The sequence below is a fragment of the Staurois parvus genome, unplaced genomic scaffold (genome assembly GCF_062004578.1).
Source record: "Staurois parvus isolate SC_StPar_1 unplaced genomic scaffold, SC_StPar_1.0 ptg000078l, whole genome shotgun sequence".
NCBI classification, from domain to species: Eukaryota; Metazoa; Chordata; class Amphibia; order Anura; family Ranidae; genus Staurois; species Staurois parvus.
The window spans coordinates 3792824-3813409 of NW_028317874.1; the positions used below are offsets into that span (position 1 = coordinate 3792824).

Consider the following 20586-nt stretch of genomic DNA (forward strand, 5'->3'; position numbering starts at 1 on the left):
CCCCCCTTTGTCTGGGGCCACCTCCCAGGCTCTACACCAGGAATACGTCTTCACTCCATCCTCCACCCAACTCCCCTGCTGACCAGGCTTTGTCATATTTAAGGACAGACCTAGCCACCATGCCAGGCCTCCTGCCTGGGGATTGGCCAGAATCAATGCAGGTTAGCTCCTCCTCACCCCCTCCTCTGGCTTCTAGAAACCTCTCCAAGCCTCTAGAACAGGGGGAGGTATCAGAGAATTGACCTCTAGAGCCCTCCAGCATTAACATGAAGAAACCTTGCTGACTGACACCCAGGCTTCTATCTAACTATAACAAAAAAAAACAAAAAAAAAAACACCTATCTACACTGGAGGGTGTTCCATAAATATTCCAAATTAGGTATGGAGAAGGGTGGCATGAAATGATACTTTTGCATTAAAACTTACAGTGCTGACTCCAAAATCTCAGATTCAGTTTCTAGAAGCAAATTCTCTTATTTATTTCACCTTGACAAAGGGCATCTTCCAGGCTTAGAAGCACTGGCATATTATATGTGGAAAAACATGTACAGAGCTAGCAGATTCAGCTCCTCAACACCAGCTGCCTATATATTATTTGAGGGTTGTACAGTTTAGATATTAACAAAAAAAGAAATAAAAATACAATAGAAAATTGAAATTGAGATGGAGGTTTGAAAAGTACTCAGAGAAATACAGGGTATGTTTAGAATATAATTATATAATTAATTGTTAAAGTGTGTTAAATCCCTAACAATGAACTTCTCTTATTTGTTTAATTTTGGTCTGGTAAATATATAATTTAAAGTGTTTTATCTGCTTGATTGTGGAACAATGCAAAAAAAAAACCTGTTGATCATGCCAGAAATCCAGTGCTGTCCTGTGTTCTATGCATTCTGCATACTCCTTAACACTTAAGAGTCTTTAAAGCCATGTCAGAACCCTTTTCACCCCAGTTGAAAAATCCCAACTTACAGATATGTGAACATTTACATCAGCATCAGTGTGTGGTGTCCTATCACATTGCCTGGGCCAAGCTTTGTTAAGTGAGAGGTGGCGACGCATACTATACATAAAATAGTTTTACTATGCACACTCTGACCATAAGGGCTGATTCACCAGCTCATTCCACCCTGTGCAAGGGCCAGAGCAGTTTAATTTTTTTATCATCACTGAGCTGTGTTAAGGCAGCTCATAGAAGGTACATGGATATGCACTGGCTGTACGAACATACCTGCAGAGTTGAGTTTGACAGGTATGCAGGAAGGGGGGCACAGACCCAAATGCATAGGTTCTGCGTCCAGGTCTATGCACCCATCCCTGCATTACTGTCAAATTTGCTTGTGCAAATATATATAGCGGATGAATACCTATTCTTTTTCTATGGGTTGCCTGCATGCAGTGAGTCTGGAAAATCTGGAAGTTTCTGGAAAATGCAGGAAAAAATAAAATGTCTTGGTTTATACAATATTGTATTGAAATATATTTATAACACACAGCATAGGCATACTTAGAATTAAACCCCAAAACACATTCTGCTACTCCTCCTGAGTATGGGGATACCATGTGTAATGGTCACACAAATTGGGCACATGGAAAGCTGTATGCAGCAACCATGTTGTTTGGGTCCCAGGTTACCCATGCATTTTTGTCATAAGAAGACATAGCCGCAGTGACCTTCTCCCTCCCTCCTCCTTCAGTTCATACAATACACAAACGGTTATCTGATGCCAGAACCTTTGTAGCAGATCCTTGAGAGGACAGATGCAGACCCTCTCAAGTCTATTAGCTGAATCCACACTTCAATCTAGAAGCCCTCATAAAACTGTCAAATTCGCAAACTTGAGCAGCCCAGAAAAACAAAAACAGATAACTGCCACATCTCACCCCATCATAAATACCTTAGCTGACATCTCTAGCAATACACATTTCTGTCTTGGAAGAATCAGTAACTTCAGGGTATTTCATAACTCATTAAATAATAATCGTACAGCCAGAATAAGGCCATATTTATCTCCATCAATTAAATAGTATTGTTTTAAGCACAAACACCCCTTAAACAAGATGGAGAGCCAACAAGACGCATTATCCCTCCTAGGTAATGTAGACATCTGAAACCTGTCATATTTATATCCATTCCAAAGGAAATGTAATGCTGGACAATAATATTCAAGTTAACAGACTGTAACATGACGGTATTCAAAGATATTAATACCTATAGAAAACTGTATCTTGGACATGGCCATAACCCTCTGTAATGTACAGCGCTGAGTGAACTATTGGCGCTTTATAAATACTGTATAATAATAATAATAACCACAGTGATATCTCAGCAGCCACACTGTAGACTGGATGATTGGTCAAGTCATTTCTGTCAACACCCTCTTAAGTTCCAGAAAAGAGGACTTCAACCACAGTTGACAGCTCTCATATTAACATCACACCAAGAAAAAAATGTTAAGGCGTATGAGAGCCATCTTGCTTCTTGATTTGGACATTAAGTATTCTCACCCTCAACTCCTTTTTATTTTTATGTTGAATTGTTGTCTATTTGTTTCTTTGTAATACCCTTTTCCTGTAAATATTTTATTTGCACCATTTTTACCTTTTCATTATTAACCAATATTTTAAAAAGTGTTAAAAGTGTCTCTAATGCCCTAACACAAACTTAAAGATCGCTATCTCTTGAAGAGCTCTGCTACATGGTAAATCTCTGGATATACATGTCTGTGGTGCCTGTGTACCAACCTTTAATTTAGATTCAAAATTGTCATTGCTATTTTTGTAAAGGGTTGATAGGCCCAAAGCTATCTGGTGGCTGGGTTAATTGCTTAGTTAACCGCTTCAATACTGGGCACTCTCACCCCCTTCCTGCCGAGGCCAATGTTCAGCCTCCAACGCTGTCGCATTTTAAATGACAATTGCACAGTCATGAAACACTGTACCTAAATAAAATGTTATCATTTTCAGACAGATAGAGCTTTATTTTGGTGGTATTTAATCTCTACTGGGGTTTTTTTTTTTTTTGCTAAACAAAAAAAAAACAAAAATTTTGAAAACAAAAACCACCTTTTTTCTGTTATAAAAATTAGCAAATAACATTTTCTACTTCACTGATGTGCGCTGACGAGGCTGATGAAGCTGCTCTGATGGGAACTGATGAGGCTGCACTGATGGGCATCGATGAGGCTTCACTGATAAGGTGGCACTGATGGGTATCGATCTGTTGCACTGAAGGACACTGATATGCTGCACTGGTGGACACTATTGGCACTGATGAGGCTGTATTGACTATCATGGCACTGATTATCAGTGTAAATATCCTCTGTCACAGGAAAGCCGGTCATCGGCTTTCCTTTCCTCAGACAGTGACAGCACTGAGAAAAGGAAATGCCAATAATCGGCATTTGTTTACATGTAATCAAATGTGATTGGACACATCCTTGGCTCTTTACCCTGATCTGTGATTCACTCACCACCGATCACTATGCTGCGTGCCCCCGGAGCCATGCACAAACAGTGTGCCTGGGAGGACGTCATATGACGTATACCCAGAGGGACGAAAGGATCTGGTTAACTAAATCCAGTCACAGTCGCTCTCAGTCTGTTGACACTTAGATTGTGGTCCTGCAAGCTGGAAAATCATTGTGCAGGGTGAGGCTAAGCGTATCAGTGTCACGTATTAGTGACCGCGCATGTGTGAGGTTGACCAGTCATTTGTCAAGCTGGTTTGACAAATGACTGGTTTGATCCAGGTTTGTCACACCACATGTAAACATTTAAGTAAAGCTGGCCATAGATGGGTGGAATTTCAAAAAACATTCTTAGGAAAAGAACGTTCTAAGAAAGTTTGTTCGCTTTTCTAATCATTAGGGGGGTCAACGCAGTGTTTATTTTTGACCACTGTGACAAGAAAATTTACAGGAGGAGGGTGGAAATTGGTCTCATATGAATGCATTTCTTACAGTGTATGTGGATTTAAGTCTGTAAAGTCCATTCATTTCAAAATCAAATGTTACAAGCAAACAAAATCTTTCAAATGCCATTCAAATGTCCTGAGAAATTTTTGTTAGAATTTTCCTGAGACTTTTCATAAGAATTTTCGTTTTAAATTCTATCCATCATATGGGCAGCACAGTGGCTAAATGGTTAGCACTTCCGCCGGGCAGTACTAGGGTCATGGGTTCGAATCCCAACCACGGCACCACCTGCCTGGAGTTTGCATGTTCTCCCTGTCCCTGCGTGGGTTTCCTCTGGGTACTCCGGTTTCCACCCACACTCCAAAGACATGCTGGTAGATTAATTGGCTCCTGTCTAAATTGCCCCTAGTATGTGTATGAATGTGAGTTAGGGACCTTAGATTATACGCCCCTTGAGGGATAGGGACTAATGTGAATGTACAATATATATGTAAAGCGCTGCGTAAATTGAAGGTGCTATACAAGTACCTGTAATAAATAATAAATAAATCCATCTACAGCCAGCTTAAGCAAACTACTGCACAGGGCTGAGCGACCATATGAAAAGATATGATCTTCTGTCTTATTAGTAAAGATAGAAAAGATATGATCTTCTGCCTTATGGTGCCAGCTCCCCAGCAGTATCTTTCATTTATAGGTCTTTACCACAGTGCTGATTCGCTTTTTAGTCTGTGAACTGGCCCCAAAAGTTAATTGATAGTTCCAAAACAGAATTATTTTTTAGTTGTTACTAGCTATCAAAATAAAGTATAAAAGAAGAAGAAAAAACAAACATATTGTAAGGGAATGAATATTTCCTACCAATAAAAGCATCTCCACTAAATAGATAAAACAACAGTAATGCCATGGCCACCCACACTACACATCCTCTGTAACAATGGCCAACCAAAACATTTTTCTCTAGCAGACAGAAAAAGGAGCTTAGTTGGTAATTTAGATACCTTGCAATGAAAAGAGAATAGTAGTAAGTCCTGTAAAACGAGTGGTACTGATGTTGAACTCAGTATTCCCACTGAAAGAAATGCCCGACTGCAAAAAGTCTGCATTGCTTGCATTCATCCTTGGGCGCATGTAAGGAAGAGTATGATTGGTAGTGCGTTAGTGCCAAATCGATAGTGTTCCCACCCTACTTCTTCTTGCAGAGGACAGCTACCCACCTGTTGGTAGATTAATCCCTTCACCATATTGTGTCCAACGTCTAGCCTCAGGCCCATTCACAACATCCCAGGCCATAGGCTTGAATATTTAGGAATAAAGGAATGTCTACACATGGAATATATTTTCTTGCATTTTACTGTAGCTTTCAAAGATGACCGTGACTTCTAAAATCACACAGGCATACTAAGCAGCATTCTGTAGTTGTCATCTGGGTGCAGAAAACCAGCACATAATTTGTAAGCCATTTCCCTTTCCCTTTAGTCTAATCAAGGTGCTTTTTTATAGCTCTGCCCAGTCTGGCACACTCGTTGATGACACACTTGTTCCCAGTTCCCAGGTGTACTAATATTCACATCAGAGGACTATGGCCTAGCCTAAAAGGCCTTTTGCATCCCACTCACAGTACATAGCAGACCATAAAAGTCAGGATGACTACATCTGGTCCTTCTGGGTGTTGAACTAAATCACCTGTTAAGGTCTCTTGGCAGTAACTGACTACACTTGAAAAGCTCTGGGGTGTTTGGCTCCAATGCCCCAACTTACTAGGCTTCTCCCATCCTGGTATTTATGTGGGCATTACCATCACTCATTACATCACAAGAGGAAGGTTTCCTCTAAAAGGGGCCTAGCAACCAATTACCACTTTCGCTATACCAGATTATATTAGGAACAGAGCCACCTAGTGGCAGACTAGCTAACTGCACCTGCTAACATACATACTGCCCTAAGGGTTAGTACCACTTGGCGCACCATCCAGTCCTGTCCAGCCTAAGCTGTTTTCAGCCTGTCAGAGCTGGACAGTGCACCTATGCCTTCAGCCCATACAAATTGTTGAAATCTCATGCACACCCCGTGTGCGTGAGACCTTAAAGTGGTGGCTACTACAATGCTTTGAAAACTTTGCCAAAAAAGTGCTGTTTTCCTGTCTGAACAAGATGTATGTGTTTTATCAAATGAGTACAGCATGTGAATTCATATCAACTACAGGGATGCATTAATGATGCATGATATAAAAAGGTATCACTGATCTAAAGGAGTCCAGGAATAACTCCTCACCTCCAGTAGAGGCAGCTCCTTCCCAATGGCAGTCCCTCATGTCTTGAATGTATGACAGATAACTTGCTTCAACACATTTCTCCTGTGCAGCTTTTATAATGGTGTGAATTACTGCAGCATATCTGTCATATGGTGAGCCCCATGACTCATTAGCCATAATGTCACACACATCCCGAATGGTGATATTGGTGGTTTTCACACCCTAAGAAAAGAAAAAAAGGGAAAAAAGGCATAAAGAAAAACATTTATTTTATCATTTACAGGTTTATTCAATAAAGCAATATAAAGAGCAATGAAAAAGTTCAGCAACCAACTGAAATCAGGGGTCACTTAATCACAGTCATATCAGCAAGATAGGTTCAGATTTGTTGCTATTGGCATATACACTTTGATTTTTATCATAACAAATATAGTAGAGAAATAATAATGTACATAAAGGAAACCATACTTGCTCATTACATACATTGTACATACATTGCAAAGCTACACAATGGTTGGGCTTTACTGCTTCTTACATTACAAGTCTATGAGTTGGTTGACTTTTTGAAAGCAATTTACTCTGTGTGGCTGAGAGCTTACCAACAATTGTTAGAGCCCACCTGAAGTTTAAATCCACTACATACATTCCAGGTTCATCAAAACAAAAAATATGTGCAAATTCTCACAGTTCATTTTCTTTAGAAAAGCCTGTCCCATGCTACATAGAAGGACCCTTACTTTCTCTGTGGAGAAGCAGTTGACTCTCTACACAAGTCCAACAAACTTTTTTTTTTAGCCAGATCTGCATTCAGCAAGTACATGCTCTCTGTGTTGATTGAATTGATTATTGATTTAGCCATCAGACGCATTTTACAGCTACAACATTTGGCTCATGTTCGCAAAATTGATATGATGCTCCTATCACTAGATGTCAACAAGGCCTTTGACACTTTGTCCTGGACTTATCTCATGTCAGTCCTTCACCATTTTGGCTTTGGTCCCTCGTTCTTACGTTGGATCTCTTCACTATATACGTCCCCTCAAGCAAAACTCAAATATTATGGTTTTGAGTCCTGAACATTCTCGATTGGCAGGGGAACTAGACAAGGGTGCCCACTTTCTCCCATACTATTTATCTTGGCTTTGGAACCTTTGGCAGAAGCCATTCGTATGCATCCTGATATTAAGGGAATAGATGTAGCTGGTTCTCAGCATAAGTTATCTCTGTTCGCTGACGATATATTGTTGTCGGTCACAAACCCGGGGGTTACTTTGCCGAATTTACTTGCGGTTTTGGATTCCTTTGCAGTTCTCTCAGGCCTCCATGTCAACCCTGCCAAATCTAAGGCTATGTCAATTACCCTCTCACCATCACTTTTGGCTACTCTGAAACATTTGTTCCCTTTTCTCTCGGCCTTGCCATATTTAGGAATTAAGCTCACCCCGACTTATGAAAGACTTTACCGGGCTAATTTCCCCGCCGTCTTTAATGAACTGACAGAGCTGTTGTCCTCCTGGTCTCACTATCAGCTTTCGTGGTTCAGTAGAATCAATGCGATCCGTATGACTTATCTTCCCAAATTATTGTATGTGTTTCGAGTTTTACCCGTCCCTGTTCCCTCGCATATATTGCATATTCATCAGCGAAAACTCCTGTCTTTCATTTGGAGTTCTTCTCGACCCAGAATTAGTAAACAAATTTTATTTGCTCGTAAGACTGCGGGTGGGTTATATTTCCCAAATCTTCAGTCTTACTATCTGGCGGCCAGTATTGCCCCCTTAGCCCATCTCCATGCATCTCACCACTTTCCCTTGTGGGCTTCTATAGACTTGATGGACTCCCACCTGATAGCACTCTCTTCTTTGCCCTGGCTTCCTTCTACTCATCGACCTTCATCCCTTAGTCCGACGCTGATGCTTCGTTTTTTGGGATTCTATTAAATATTCCGCTGGCCTCATCTCTGCCCACCTACCGCTGCTATGTTTGCTACATAACCCATTATTCCCCCCAGGTCATGATAATCCTGGACAGTTTGCTTGGTGGCAAGCAAATGGCTTCCATGATGTACATTCGATGCTATCTCCCACTCGAATACTCACCTTTGAAACTCTGCGCTCCTCTCATGATATCCCATTGCGGGAACATTTTGTTAGAATTGTGTCAATGTCCCAATATTTATGGACCTGACTGTATATCATCCAGGGTTAAAAAGAGAATGTATACTCTTTACTTCTTTTAAATGAACAATGAGATTAGCGTGATGTAAAGAATCCTTTTGATATGTATGTGTTTGTTTTAAACACATTGTCCTTTCCAGTGCTAAAACAATCAAATCAATAATCAATTATTTTACAAAGAGTTTTATTATAGAATAGATAGAAGCAGAGAATCAATAAAAAACAGATGCAAATTGTTGTAATTCCTACACCGTTCACCTGATTTGGATGTAAATACCCTCAAATTAAAGCTGACAGTCAGCAGTTAAAGCAGATCTTGTTTGTTTCATTTCAAATCCATTGTGGTGGTGTATAGAGCCAAAAATGTTAGAATTGTGTTGATGTCCCAATATTTATGGACCTGACTGTATAAGGATAACATTACCAGACATCTCACGGTTGCACTGTAGTTGTCTCCTGCTGTTCCTCTCCCCTATCTGTTGGCTACAAAAAACAGGACAGGTTTCTGCAGAAAAGGGTGGAAAACCACAAGAGATTTTTTTTTTCTATATATAGAACCCCTGGTTTTAAAGGACTGTTTCAGTGTATCTAGCTAACGGTACAGTATGGGTGGCCCTAGATGAGCATATAGCTAAAACAATAACAACAGACAGTAAAGAGTCTGTATGGCCTGAAAACCTGCAAGACACCACACTGTGGTCTGCAACTGTGCCAACCAGTAGTAATGTTGAAAAAGGGAAGTATCAGTCCCACCGAAAAGCTATATTCTAACAAGTTTTTAAAAAAAATTGTGTAAAGGAGTACTTTAGGCCTCTAATGTCTTATTGCTCTCTTGGTAATCTTTCTGCATTACCAAACCTTTGCTCTATCATCCAAACAGGCCATTAAACTGCACAGAATGGGCTGTGTGTGGCCTGATTTTTTATTTATTTATTTCAGGTACTTATATAGCGTTGTCAATTTACGCAGCGCTTTTCATATACAGTCAGGTCCATAAATATTGGGACATCGACACAATTCTAACATTTTTGGCTCTATACACCACCACAATGGATTTGAAATGAAATGAACAAGATGCGCTTTAACTGCAGACTGTCAGCTTTAATTTGAGTGTATTTACATAAAAATCAGGTGAACGGTGTAGGAATTGCAACAGTTTGCATATGTGCCTCCCACTTATTAAGGGACCAAAAGTAATGGGACAAAATATTAATCATAAATCAAACTTTCACTTTTTAATACTTGGTTGCAAATCATTTGCGGTCAATTACAGCCTGAAGTCTGGAACACATAGACATCACCAGATGCTGGGTTTCATCCCTGGTGATGCTCTGCCAGGCCTCTCCTGCAACTATCTTCAGTTCCTGCTTGTTCTTGGGGCATTTTCCCTTCAGTTTTGTCTTCAGCAAGTGAAATGCATGCTCAAAGGGATTCAGATAAGGTGATTGACTTAGCCATTGCATAACATTCCACTTCTTTCCCTTAAAAAACTCTTTGGTTGCTTTTGCAGTATGCTTTGGGTCATTGTCCATCTGCACTGTGAAGCGGCGTCCAATGAGTTGTGAAGCATTTGGCTGAATATGAGCAGATAATATTGCCCGAAACACTTCAGAATTCATCCTGCTGCTTTTGTCAGCAGTCACATCATCAATAAATTCAAGAGAACCAGTTCCATTGGCAGCCATACATGCCCACGCCATGACACTACTACCACCATGCTTCACTGATGAGGTGGTATGCTTAGGATCATGAGCAGTTCCTTTCCTTCTCCATACTCTTCTCTTCCCATCACTCTGGTACAAGTTGAATTGGTTTCATCTGTCCATAGGATGTTGTTCCAGAACTGTGAAGGCTTTTTTAGATGTCGTTTGGCAAACTCTAATCTGGCCTTCCTGTTTTTGAGGCTCACCAATGGTTTACATCTTGTGGTGAACGCTCTGTATTCACTCTGGTGAAGTGTTCTCTTGATTGTTGACTTTGACACACATACACCTACCTCCTGGAGAGTGTTCTTGATCTGGCCAACTGTTGTGAAGGGTGTTTTTCTTCACCAGGGAAAGAATTCTTCAGTCATCCACCACAGTTATTTTCCGTGGTCTTTCGGTGTTGCTGAGCTCACCGGTGCGTTCGTTCTTTTTAAGAATGTTCCAAACAGTTGTTTTGGCCACGCCTAATGTTTTTGCTATCTCTCTGGTGGGTTTGTTTTGTTTTTTCAGCCTAATGATAGCTTGCTTCACTGATAGTGACAGCTCTTTGGATCTCATCTTGAGAGTTGACAGCAACAGATTCCAAATGCAAATAGCACACTTGAAATTAACTCTGGACCTTTTATCTGCCCATTGTAATTGGGATAATGAGGGAATAACACACCTGGCCATGGAACAGCTGAGAAGCCAATTGTCCCATTACTTTTGGTCCCTTAATAAGTGGGAGGCACATATGCAAACTGTTGTAATTCCTACACCGTTCACCTGATTTGGATGTAAATACCCTCAAATTAAAGCTGACAGTCTGCAGTTAAAGCACATCTTGTTCGTTTCATTTCAAATCCATTGTGGTGGTGTATAGAGCCAAAAATGTTAGAATTGTGTCGATGTCCCAATATTTATGGACCTGACTGTATATTGTACATTCACATCAGTCCCTAACCCTCAAGGGGCATACAATCTAAGGTCCCTAACTCACATTCATACATACACATACTAGGGCCAATTTAGGCAGGAGCCAATTCACCTACCAGCAGGTCTTTGGAGCAACCGGATTACCTGGAGAAAACCCACGCAGGCACAGGGAGAACATGCAAATTCCAGGCAGGAGGTGCTGTGGCTGGGATTCGAACCAATGACCCTAGTACTGCCAGGCGGAAGTGCTAACCATTTAGCCACTGTGCTGCCCATTTTTGGTGCCAACCATTATAATCGTGTATATAGTTTGCTTATATCATCACACTATAATTTGAGTCTTCCAGTGGCCCAGACGTTCACTTATAGAGGGAAATTTATTAAAATTGAGGCACTCAGAATATGTTGTAGCTGTGCATGGTAGCCAATCAGCTTGTAACTTCAGCTTGTTCAATTAAGATTTGGCAATAAAACCTGGAAGCTGGTTCCTATGCAGAAGTGAGCCTGACTTTGCACTCTCCAGCTTTAGTAAGTAAACCCCATAGAGTGAAATTTCTTGATAACTTAGAATTGGCTGTACCTGCTTGTGAGAACCTAGAAATGTCAATCAAAAAACAAGGTTTTTGGGCAATAATAAGCTTGTGCATGGGATCCTAGTGAATTTTCAGTCTGAAAAATGAATAGCCGAGTTTAAAGAATAATTCCAGGCATCGGGATGTTATACATAGTTACTCCAGTCCAACTAGGACTAATGTAACTATATACAGTATATGACACACCTGGCTAATGCCGGAAGATGGAAATCACTGAAACAGACATCACTACATCAGGGATCTCCACTTGCTTCCTAATCTTTCTCCAGGTAGCTGCTCTCCTGCTTTGCATATACAGGAGGGTGACTACTCAGCATGGCATGGGTGCCATTCAGATAATGATTTGCATTTTCTGAATGAAAGCAAAGCATTCTCTGATTGGACAAGGATAAGAGGCAGGGCAGTGATTTAACGCTCCCCACCTCATTTAATCAGGGAATTAATTGCTTTCATTTAGAATATGTAAAGCTCAGCAGTGCTGAGCAGCCAACCTCCTGTGTTCACAATGCATCAGGGTGGGCACTTAGCAAGGGACCCAGAAGCAAGTAGGGACCAAGCTGGACCAATGTAACTGTGCATAACATGTCAGTGCTTGGAATTATTCTGCTTCAAAACATCCATCCATCCAAGATCTGTTGGACTTACCATAGCTATGGCTATTGTGTTCAGGCTGCCGCAGCACCTTTGGCTGTCTGGGTTCGAACAGTGACTACATTTGATCATATGCAGCCCCTGTTCAGCCAATATTTTTCCATGAAATTTCTTCAGTTTTTTCAGTCAACTTTTGTGGAGCTATATGGTTCCAAATGGGCTTCTCACAGTTCTTGGTCTAGCTGATACAACAGCTAATTTGAGCCATACATCGCTAGCTTTAGTCCCAACCTGCCCTATACAAGCAGCTTCTGTCCACTAAAATGTGCACACAACCAACTGCTAAAAGTCTTTTAGACTTAACTGCTCACATGTAACAAAAGTGTTCAATGCACTAATCAAAATAATTTGCCATACAGCATTTGATTCACGCACGTAGCTGCTGTAACAAAGCCAAGCACCTAAGCACACATGAAAATTTTAAAACGTGCTAGATTTTCAGTGTCAATCTAAACCCAATAAGGAAAAAAAATAATATATTGTAGCTTACCAGTCCTTAGATAAGTTGGATGCATTAGTTTTATTTTTCGGCTAATCTTTCTTTATTTCCACCTGATAATCCTTAAAATAGCATACTTCCCATGCCTAGATTGCTACACACACTTCCTCACTGTATCTAGGCAGGGGCAGTCAAGGTCGTCTCCCAACATGTCTCAAGGTGACCATAGATGACTAGAAAAACGTTTGAAAATTCATTTGCATTTGATAAAGATCTGTCAAGTGAGCATGCGATTACGCCATCACTGACATAAATTTTTTTTCCCTCACTTGATGACATATTGTCGTTTGTATACAACATAAAAGGGACTTTTGAATTGTTCAGTTTATCGTATAAGAGAATTGTGCCGTTAAAGTCCCACCAACAAGAGAACTTCCCCATTGTATCTTTTAGGGATGTTGGCACCCCTTGTATCATACCCCTTTCCCTCTTTACTGTCAAAACTATTGGTTGCTAGAGGGATCTGTCCGCTAATCCCCCACTGATCAGGGGGATGACTGGTCCATGTCTGCTCAGTTTATGCAGAGCGGACACAGACACAGCTTGTTCTCCTCTATGGGCAATTGTATGTAAATGGACTGCACGTTTATTTACAGCCGACTGCCATCCAACCCCGCACAGACAGAGGGGAATAGATCCCCCATCTGTCTGTTTTTAACAAACTGGATGGGATGTGTAATGCACCGCCTGGCAGTACCTCTAGCAACCCACGGAATAGGATTCCCCAGGACCCCTGATGGTGGGGATGGACTTGGAGCAGACAGAGACCAGGTCGCGGCCCCTGAGTACACCCACCCGTGGTAGAGGGATACGCCAGAGGTATATTCTGGAGAAGAGCCTGACGTGAAGAGGTGGATGGGTCCGTGCAGGACGGATGGATGGCTGAGCAGAAGCGTGGTCAGACAGGCTGGGTCGGTAACCGTGGGGACAGCGCGGTACAAGGCAGCAGACACAGAATAGTCGGGTCACTCGCCGGGTCAGTAACAGGAGGTCAGATCCAATGGGGGTATCCAAAGAGAGGTCAGACAAGCCAGGGGTCAGGGCAGGAGAAGGCAGCAGGGTCAGGATCAAGCAGGGTCGGCAACAATCAATTAACAGATAACAGGAGCAGAAAAAGGCAGATAAGACCATACGGCAACCAGTGTCAGCCACTGCGCCGAGCCACACGCCATGGTGGCTCCTGACATTGCCTCCCCCACGGGCAATCTACAGGTGTCCAACTGATCTCTCCTCCATGGGTGGTTGCGATAAAACTCCCGGACAAGTCTGGGGGCATGAACATTTTGGGCTGGTTCCCATGAGTTCGCCTCAGGACCATAACCCTTCCATTTAATCAGGAACTGTGTCTGGCCACCTCTCTTCCTGCAATCCAAGATTGCATCCACCTCAAATTCCTCTTTTTCATCAATGGTTACCGCTTCCGGGGGTCTGGACCTCCGATCCGGGAAAGGATCTGGCGTTGCTGGCTTTAGTAGCAACACGTGGAAGACTGGGTGAATCTTAAAAGTTTCCGGAAGTGTGAGTTCATATGCCACTTCATTGATTTTCCGTTTCACCTGGAATGGTCCTACAAACTTCGGTCCCAGTTTCTTAGAAGGGCATGACATCTTCAAATTTGTCATCGCTAACCAGACCTGATCCCCTGGTTGCAGGATCAGTTTGCCTCTTCTTCTTTTGTCGAACACCCTTTTACTGTCTTCCTGGGCCTTCGCAATTGCTTCTTGTAGCATCTTGTTGTTAGCGGAAAAAAAATCCAGCATATCCTGTGTAGCAGGAACTGAGCTTTCTGAAATTAGGCCCGGCAAAAACGTGGGCTGAAACCCGTAATTTGAAAAAAATGGGGATTGCCCCGTAGCAGAATGACTTGCGTTATTGTATGCAAATTCGGCTAGTGGCAGGAGCGCCAGCCAATCGTCCTGGAGAAAAGACGTATAGCATCTTAGGTACTGTTCCAACGTCTGGTTCGTCCTTTCCGTTTGCCCTTTTGTCTGAGGGTGGTATGCGGACGAGAATGACAGTCTGATTCCTAAGACCTCGCATAATGCCTTCCAGAACTTCGACATAAACTGAACCCCCCAGTCTGAGACAATGTCTTCTGGGATCCCATGAAGCCTTACTACTTCCTTTATAAAAATTTGTGCGGTTTCCAGAGCCGAGGGCGTGCCTCTCAATGGTAAGAAATGGGCCATTTTCGACAGGCGATCTATAATTACAAAGATTGCTGAGTGGTCTTGTGAAGGTGGGAGTTCCACTATAAAATCCATAGAAATCATCTGCCACGGTCGGTCCGCTATGGGCAATGGTCGTAGTAAATCCCAGGCCTTCCTTCTGGGGGGTTTTTTCCTTTGACAAGTGGCACAAGTTTTTACATATCGTTCACAATCTTTGATCATGCTTGGCCACCAGAATGTGCGCTGGAGCAATTCTTGAGTCTTAGCGATTCCAAAATGACCTGCCAGTGGATGGTCATGGCAGTATCCCAGGACTAAGGTACGGGCCTCCTCGGGTACCGCGATCTGTCCTTCTTTCCAAAGAAGACCCTCCTTGCTCTGTAGAGAGACCCCGGGTGGGTATGGCATTCCAATGGATGCAGTCTGTAACCTGGAGCTCAGTTTGGAGGGCAAGGAAGTTTCCCGAGGACAGGATAGTATCTGGTTTCGGGTCTTCTTCCGGATCCTCGAACATGCGCGAAAGGGCGTCGGGCTTCGTGTTCTTGGACACAGGTCTATACGTGATATGAAACACGAATCTGGAGAAAAAAAGTGCCCATCTGGCTTGGCGTGGTCTCAGGCACTTGGCTGTCCTCAAGTACTCTAGGTTTTTGTGATCTGTGAATATCAAGATGGGGTGCGTAGCCCCCTCTAGCAGATACCTCCATTCTACCAGCGCTGTCTTGATAGCCAAGAGCTCCCGGTCCCCTATGTCATAATTCCTTTCTGCCAATGTAAGCTTCCATGAAAAGAACGCCACGGGGTGCATCAGCTCCTTGGTACCCTTCCTCTGGGACAGGATTGCCCCCACTGCGTTCTCAGAGGCATCGACTTCCAAAATGTATGGCAGAGAGGAATCTGGGTGGCTGAGAATAGGGGCTGTAGTAAATAGTTCCTTAAGGGCCTCAAATGCGGCTTGAACCTCGGGTGTCCACCGGAAATGGACCCCCTGCTTGGTAAGCTGGGTAATGGGAGATACAAGACCCGAGAAGTTTTTAATGAACTTCCTGTAGAAGTAAGCGAACCCAATGAAGCGTTGCACGCCCTTTTTGTCCGTAGGTACTGGCCATTCCAGGGGCGTGCCCGCGGTCCTGAGTGCACATGCGCGAGTTCCGCCGTTGTCGCAGCCGCCCAGGACCTAGTGCCCGCACGTCAGTGCGAATCGGCATACTGCGCCTGCGCTGAGCCACATCCCGCGGCGGCTCCTGACAAGATGTAAGCTGGTGTAAACAAACACGTCTGTTTACACCCGCCGCTACATAGAGGAGAAAGTTTCTCTTGCTTTCTTTCCTGCCGATATCAATGTAATAGAAAATATATGAAGAAAATATAACACTGTAGAAACAAATTTTGTTACAACACCATGATGAACAACTAATTACCCGGTCTTCTGGGAAAGAACACAAGTTGTTTTATGAAAATGAAATGTTAAATATTATGATAATGTTGATCCCATGAGTGACCTAAATATTATACTACTTAATTCATCCACTTTTAACCTAGATTTCATTGAGATTAGGGAAGTTTCACAACATTTCACAGACAATGTTGGATGGTTAAGAGCAGATCAGATTTTATAAACTAAAGACCTTAATCTTCCACCCATGCAGATTTTAAGAGGCTTCATGTCATTGAACACACCATTCAATCCAACACAAACACAAACAGTACAAATTTGGCTTTTCTCCTCCTTAACATGGGAAAAAACATTTCATTTTATGCTAGGATAAACTGTTGGAAGGAACAGAAAACCACAATGTTCTGTCTGGAAATAAGAAATGCGAACATCAAACATATGATCAATTTAAAAGTCAGAGGAGCTTGGAAAGAGTTCCAGAAGCTTAGGAAACCTAACACTCCTTAATGTTGCAATCGGAGAATGAACGATTTGTAATACAAGGAAGTCACATAGTAAAAAAAAGAAAAAAAAAAAAAAAAAAAGAAGGACAGCCTAGCTGAAAAGATACTATTAATTTCCTTTTCAAATAAAACATGCATATTATCTGGAAAATAGTGCTAGATTTCACATAGTGATTTAGTATATATTTTCTTTCAGTCAGTCAATTTCTGGGGACCCCACACTAATTTTTTTATTTGCTTTGGGTCTCCCTTGGCAGTCATACAGTGGGTATAACAAGTCTACACACCCCTGTTAAAATATCAGGTCTCTGTGATGTAAAAAAAGGAGACAAAGATAAATAATTTCAGAACTTTTCCCACCTTTAATGTGACCTATAAACTCGACAACTCAGTTGAACAACAAACTGAAATCTTTTAGGTGGAGGGAAGTAAAAATAAAAGACTAAAATAATATGGTTGCATAAGTGTGCACACCTTTACACTAATTCTTTGTTGAAGCACCTTTTGATGGGATCCCAGCACTCAGTCTTTTTGGGTATGAGTCTATCAGTATGGCACATCTTGACTTGGCAATATTTGCCCACTCTTCCTTGCAAAAACACTCCAAATCTGTCAGATTGCGAGGGCATCTCCTGCGCACAGCCCTCTTCAGATCACCCCACAGATTTTCGGTCAGATTCAGGTCTGGGCTCTGGCTGGGCCATTCCAAAACTTCAATCTTCTTCTGGTGAAGCCATTGCTTTGTTGATTTGGATGTATGCTTTGGATCATTGTCATGCAGAAAGATGAAGTTCCTCTTCCCCTGAAGGTTTTGTGCCAATATTGACTGGTATTTGGAACTGTTCATAATTCCCTCTACCTTGATGAAGGCCCCAGTTCCAGCTGAAGAAAAGCAGCCCCAAAGCATGATGCTGCATCCACATGCTTCACTGTGGGTATGGTGTCCTTTTGGTGATGTTCAGTGTTGTTTTTGTGCCAAAAACATATCTTTTGAAATTATGGCCAAAAAGTTCAATCTTGGTTTCATCAGACCATAACACCATTTTCCCACATGCTTTTGGGAGACTTCAGATGTGTTTGTGCAAAATGTAGCCAGGCTTGGATGTTTTTCTTTGTAAGAAAAGGCTTCCGTCTTGCCACTCTACCCCATAGCCCAGACATATGAAGAATACGGGAGATTGTTGTCACATGTACCACACAGCCAGTACTTGACAGATATTCCTGTACTTCCTTTAATGTTTCTGTAGGCCTCTTTGCAGCCTCCCAGACCAGTTTTCTTCTCGTCTTTTCAGCAATTTTGGAGGGACGTCCAGTTCTTGGTAAAGTCACTGTTGCACCATATTTTCTCTACTTGATGATGACTGTCTACACTGTGTTCTATGGTATATCTAATGCCTTGGAAATTCTTTTGTACCCATTTCCTGACTGATACCTTTTAACAATGAGATCCCTCTGATGCTTTGGAAGCTCTCTGCGGACCATGGCTTTTGCTGTAGGATGCGGCTAAGAAAATGTCAGGAAGGACCTACTAGAATAGCTGAACTTTATTTGGGGCTAATCAGAGGCACTTTAAATGATGGCAGGTGTGTACTGAATCCTATCTAACATGATTTTGAATGTGATTGCTTAATTCTGAACACAGCTACATCCCACATTATGTTAGCTTTTTATGTTTACGTCCCCCCAAAAAAAGATTTCAGTTTGTTTTTCAATTGAGTTGTACAGTTTATAGGTCACATTAAAGGTGGAAACAGTTCTGAAATGATTTATCTTTGTCTAATGTTTTTACTTCACAGAAACCTGACATTTTAACAGGGTTGTGTAGACTTTTTATATCCACTGTACATGATAATCAGCTGGGAGCTGTCATTTACTGGCAAGTTAAATTGCATTTTTATTCTCTGTAATTGTAAGTTTTGCTGTAGAAAGTATACAATTGTACAGATGTGCCACTTCACAGGCAGGTTAAGAGCATCTTTCAGGCATGTTATTTTAACGAATTTAATATTTTGAATGTTTCACTTAAAATGGATGTAAACCCTTACATATACCCAATGAAGTGACTAGCCTCAGCTGATACATAGATATGAAACAAATCCTCCTACATAAGTTGTACCTGTTTATCTGCAGTATTCTTTTTTCTGCTCAAAGTGGAGAATGTATAAAGCTTGTTTGAGCTTTCAGAAATCATTGAGGGGGAGCTGAAGTTACAGATCTCAGTGAGGAGAACCCCCTTCACACAGCACACAGGAACAGAGCTGAGGCTGTCAATCACAGGTTGTATGCTGATGCTTCCTCCCCTGTCATCTTTTTACCTCTTGGTATCATTAAAACTTGTTAAGAGTTACTTATGCAGTCAGCAGAGGAGTGTAGAAGCAGACAGAAATTACATGTAGTCCCCTGGAAGTTTACAACCACTTTAAAAGCATTAATAAAATAGCTGCTCCTGGCCAAAATATTTTTTTTTATGTTTTCATTGTTTTCCAGTGCAGTGAATAGTCCCCATGGCATCATCCAATTCCTTTCCCATTTGCCTAAAAAATACCCATTACTGGTTTTAACATTCAGCCCTCATTGGCTACAGTGGGGTGAATACTCAGCACCTGAACTTCAATAAAGTTTGCCAAACCAGTCTTGAACCAAACCTAGTTATCCTGGTGGAGAAATGGACGACAACTTCACAATCAGGGAATATTTAATTGAAAGTCATCCTGTGAACAGCAGGGGTGCTAAGCGAGCACCCCCCCCCCCCCATCTACACAATACAGACAAGAAGCCATTCGTCACAGGGCCAAGAAAACCGCGGTGATTACTGTAATAGTGTAATAGTGCCAACTACTACAGATATTCTCTGCTTCCACAGCCTTCCCACAGGTGTGGAATATTTAAAACTTATATTGGTTCAAACTTGACCAAGTAAAAGGAAAAAAAAACACAAAACACAAGTCTACCCCCCCCCCCCCCCCAGCTCCCCTATCAAATCTTAAGACACCCACCTCAGGTCCCTATAGGTGCCAGGTGTTTACAGCATTGCTGCTTTGATCTTCTCCTGTGCTTTCCTGGCCTGTACAGTAGGCGACAGTTCACACCAGAATCGCACAGGAACACGCACAGTGTTTCTGTGCAATTCCATGTAATGTGATTTTCAGCCCTTTCCCTTGAATGAGCTAAAATTGCACTGGAATGCACTGAAAACCGTGCATGCAATACTTTTAAAAACTCTCTGCACCTAGATCGAATGGTACTGTGCACTTGGAAAGCGATGTGGGAAAAGCGTATGGAAGATAGGTTTCCCCAACCACAATCTGGTGTGAACAGGCCATGAGTTCTTCTAAAACGTAAAGTCTATAGGAGATTTCTGTGCCCATGCAGGAGGAGATATCAGCAATGAGGCTGTAAACACAGGAGGATACCATTGTTAGGAAAAGTTAAGTAGGCGCCTGGGTGAGCATAGAGTTTTTTTCTTTTAAGATTTTGTTGTATTTTAAGGACTTCAAATGCTGTGGGCTATAAATTAGTTACATAGTTAGTCTGGTTGAAAAAAAAAAAAAGACACAAGTCCATATAGTTCAACTAATAAAAAAGGGGAAAAAAAATTATACAATCCTTTATACACAATCCTATACACACAGTTGATCCAGAGGAAGGCAAAAAGCCCCAAATAAAGCTTGATTCAAATTTGCTCCAGCAGGGGAAAAATTCCTTCCTGATCCCCCGAGAGGCAAATTGGATATTCCCTGGATCATCTTTACCAATAAACATTAGTATCTAGTTATCTTGTGTACATTTAGGACCAGGGGTGGA

The 20586-nt window shown here is 41.9% G+C and overlaps 1 protein-coding gene across 1 annotated transcript in view; it reads right to left on the reverse strand.

Annotated features, from left to right (window-relative positions):
* Window positions 1-20586, reverse strand: part of LOC149469230 (putative serine protease K12H4.7) — a 93215-nt gene that overhangs the window by 31354 nt on the left and 41275 nt on the right. The window contains exon 6 of the mRNA XM_089669504.1: window positions 6192-6393. Coding sequence (XP_089525630.1) covers window positions 6192-6393 — 202 coding nt within the window. The remainder of the gene's footprint in view (window positions 1-6191; window positions 6394-20586) is intronic.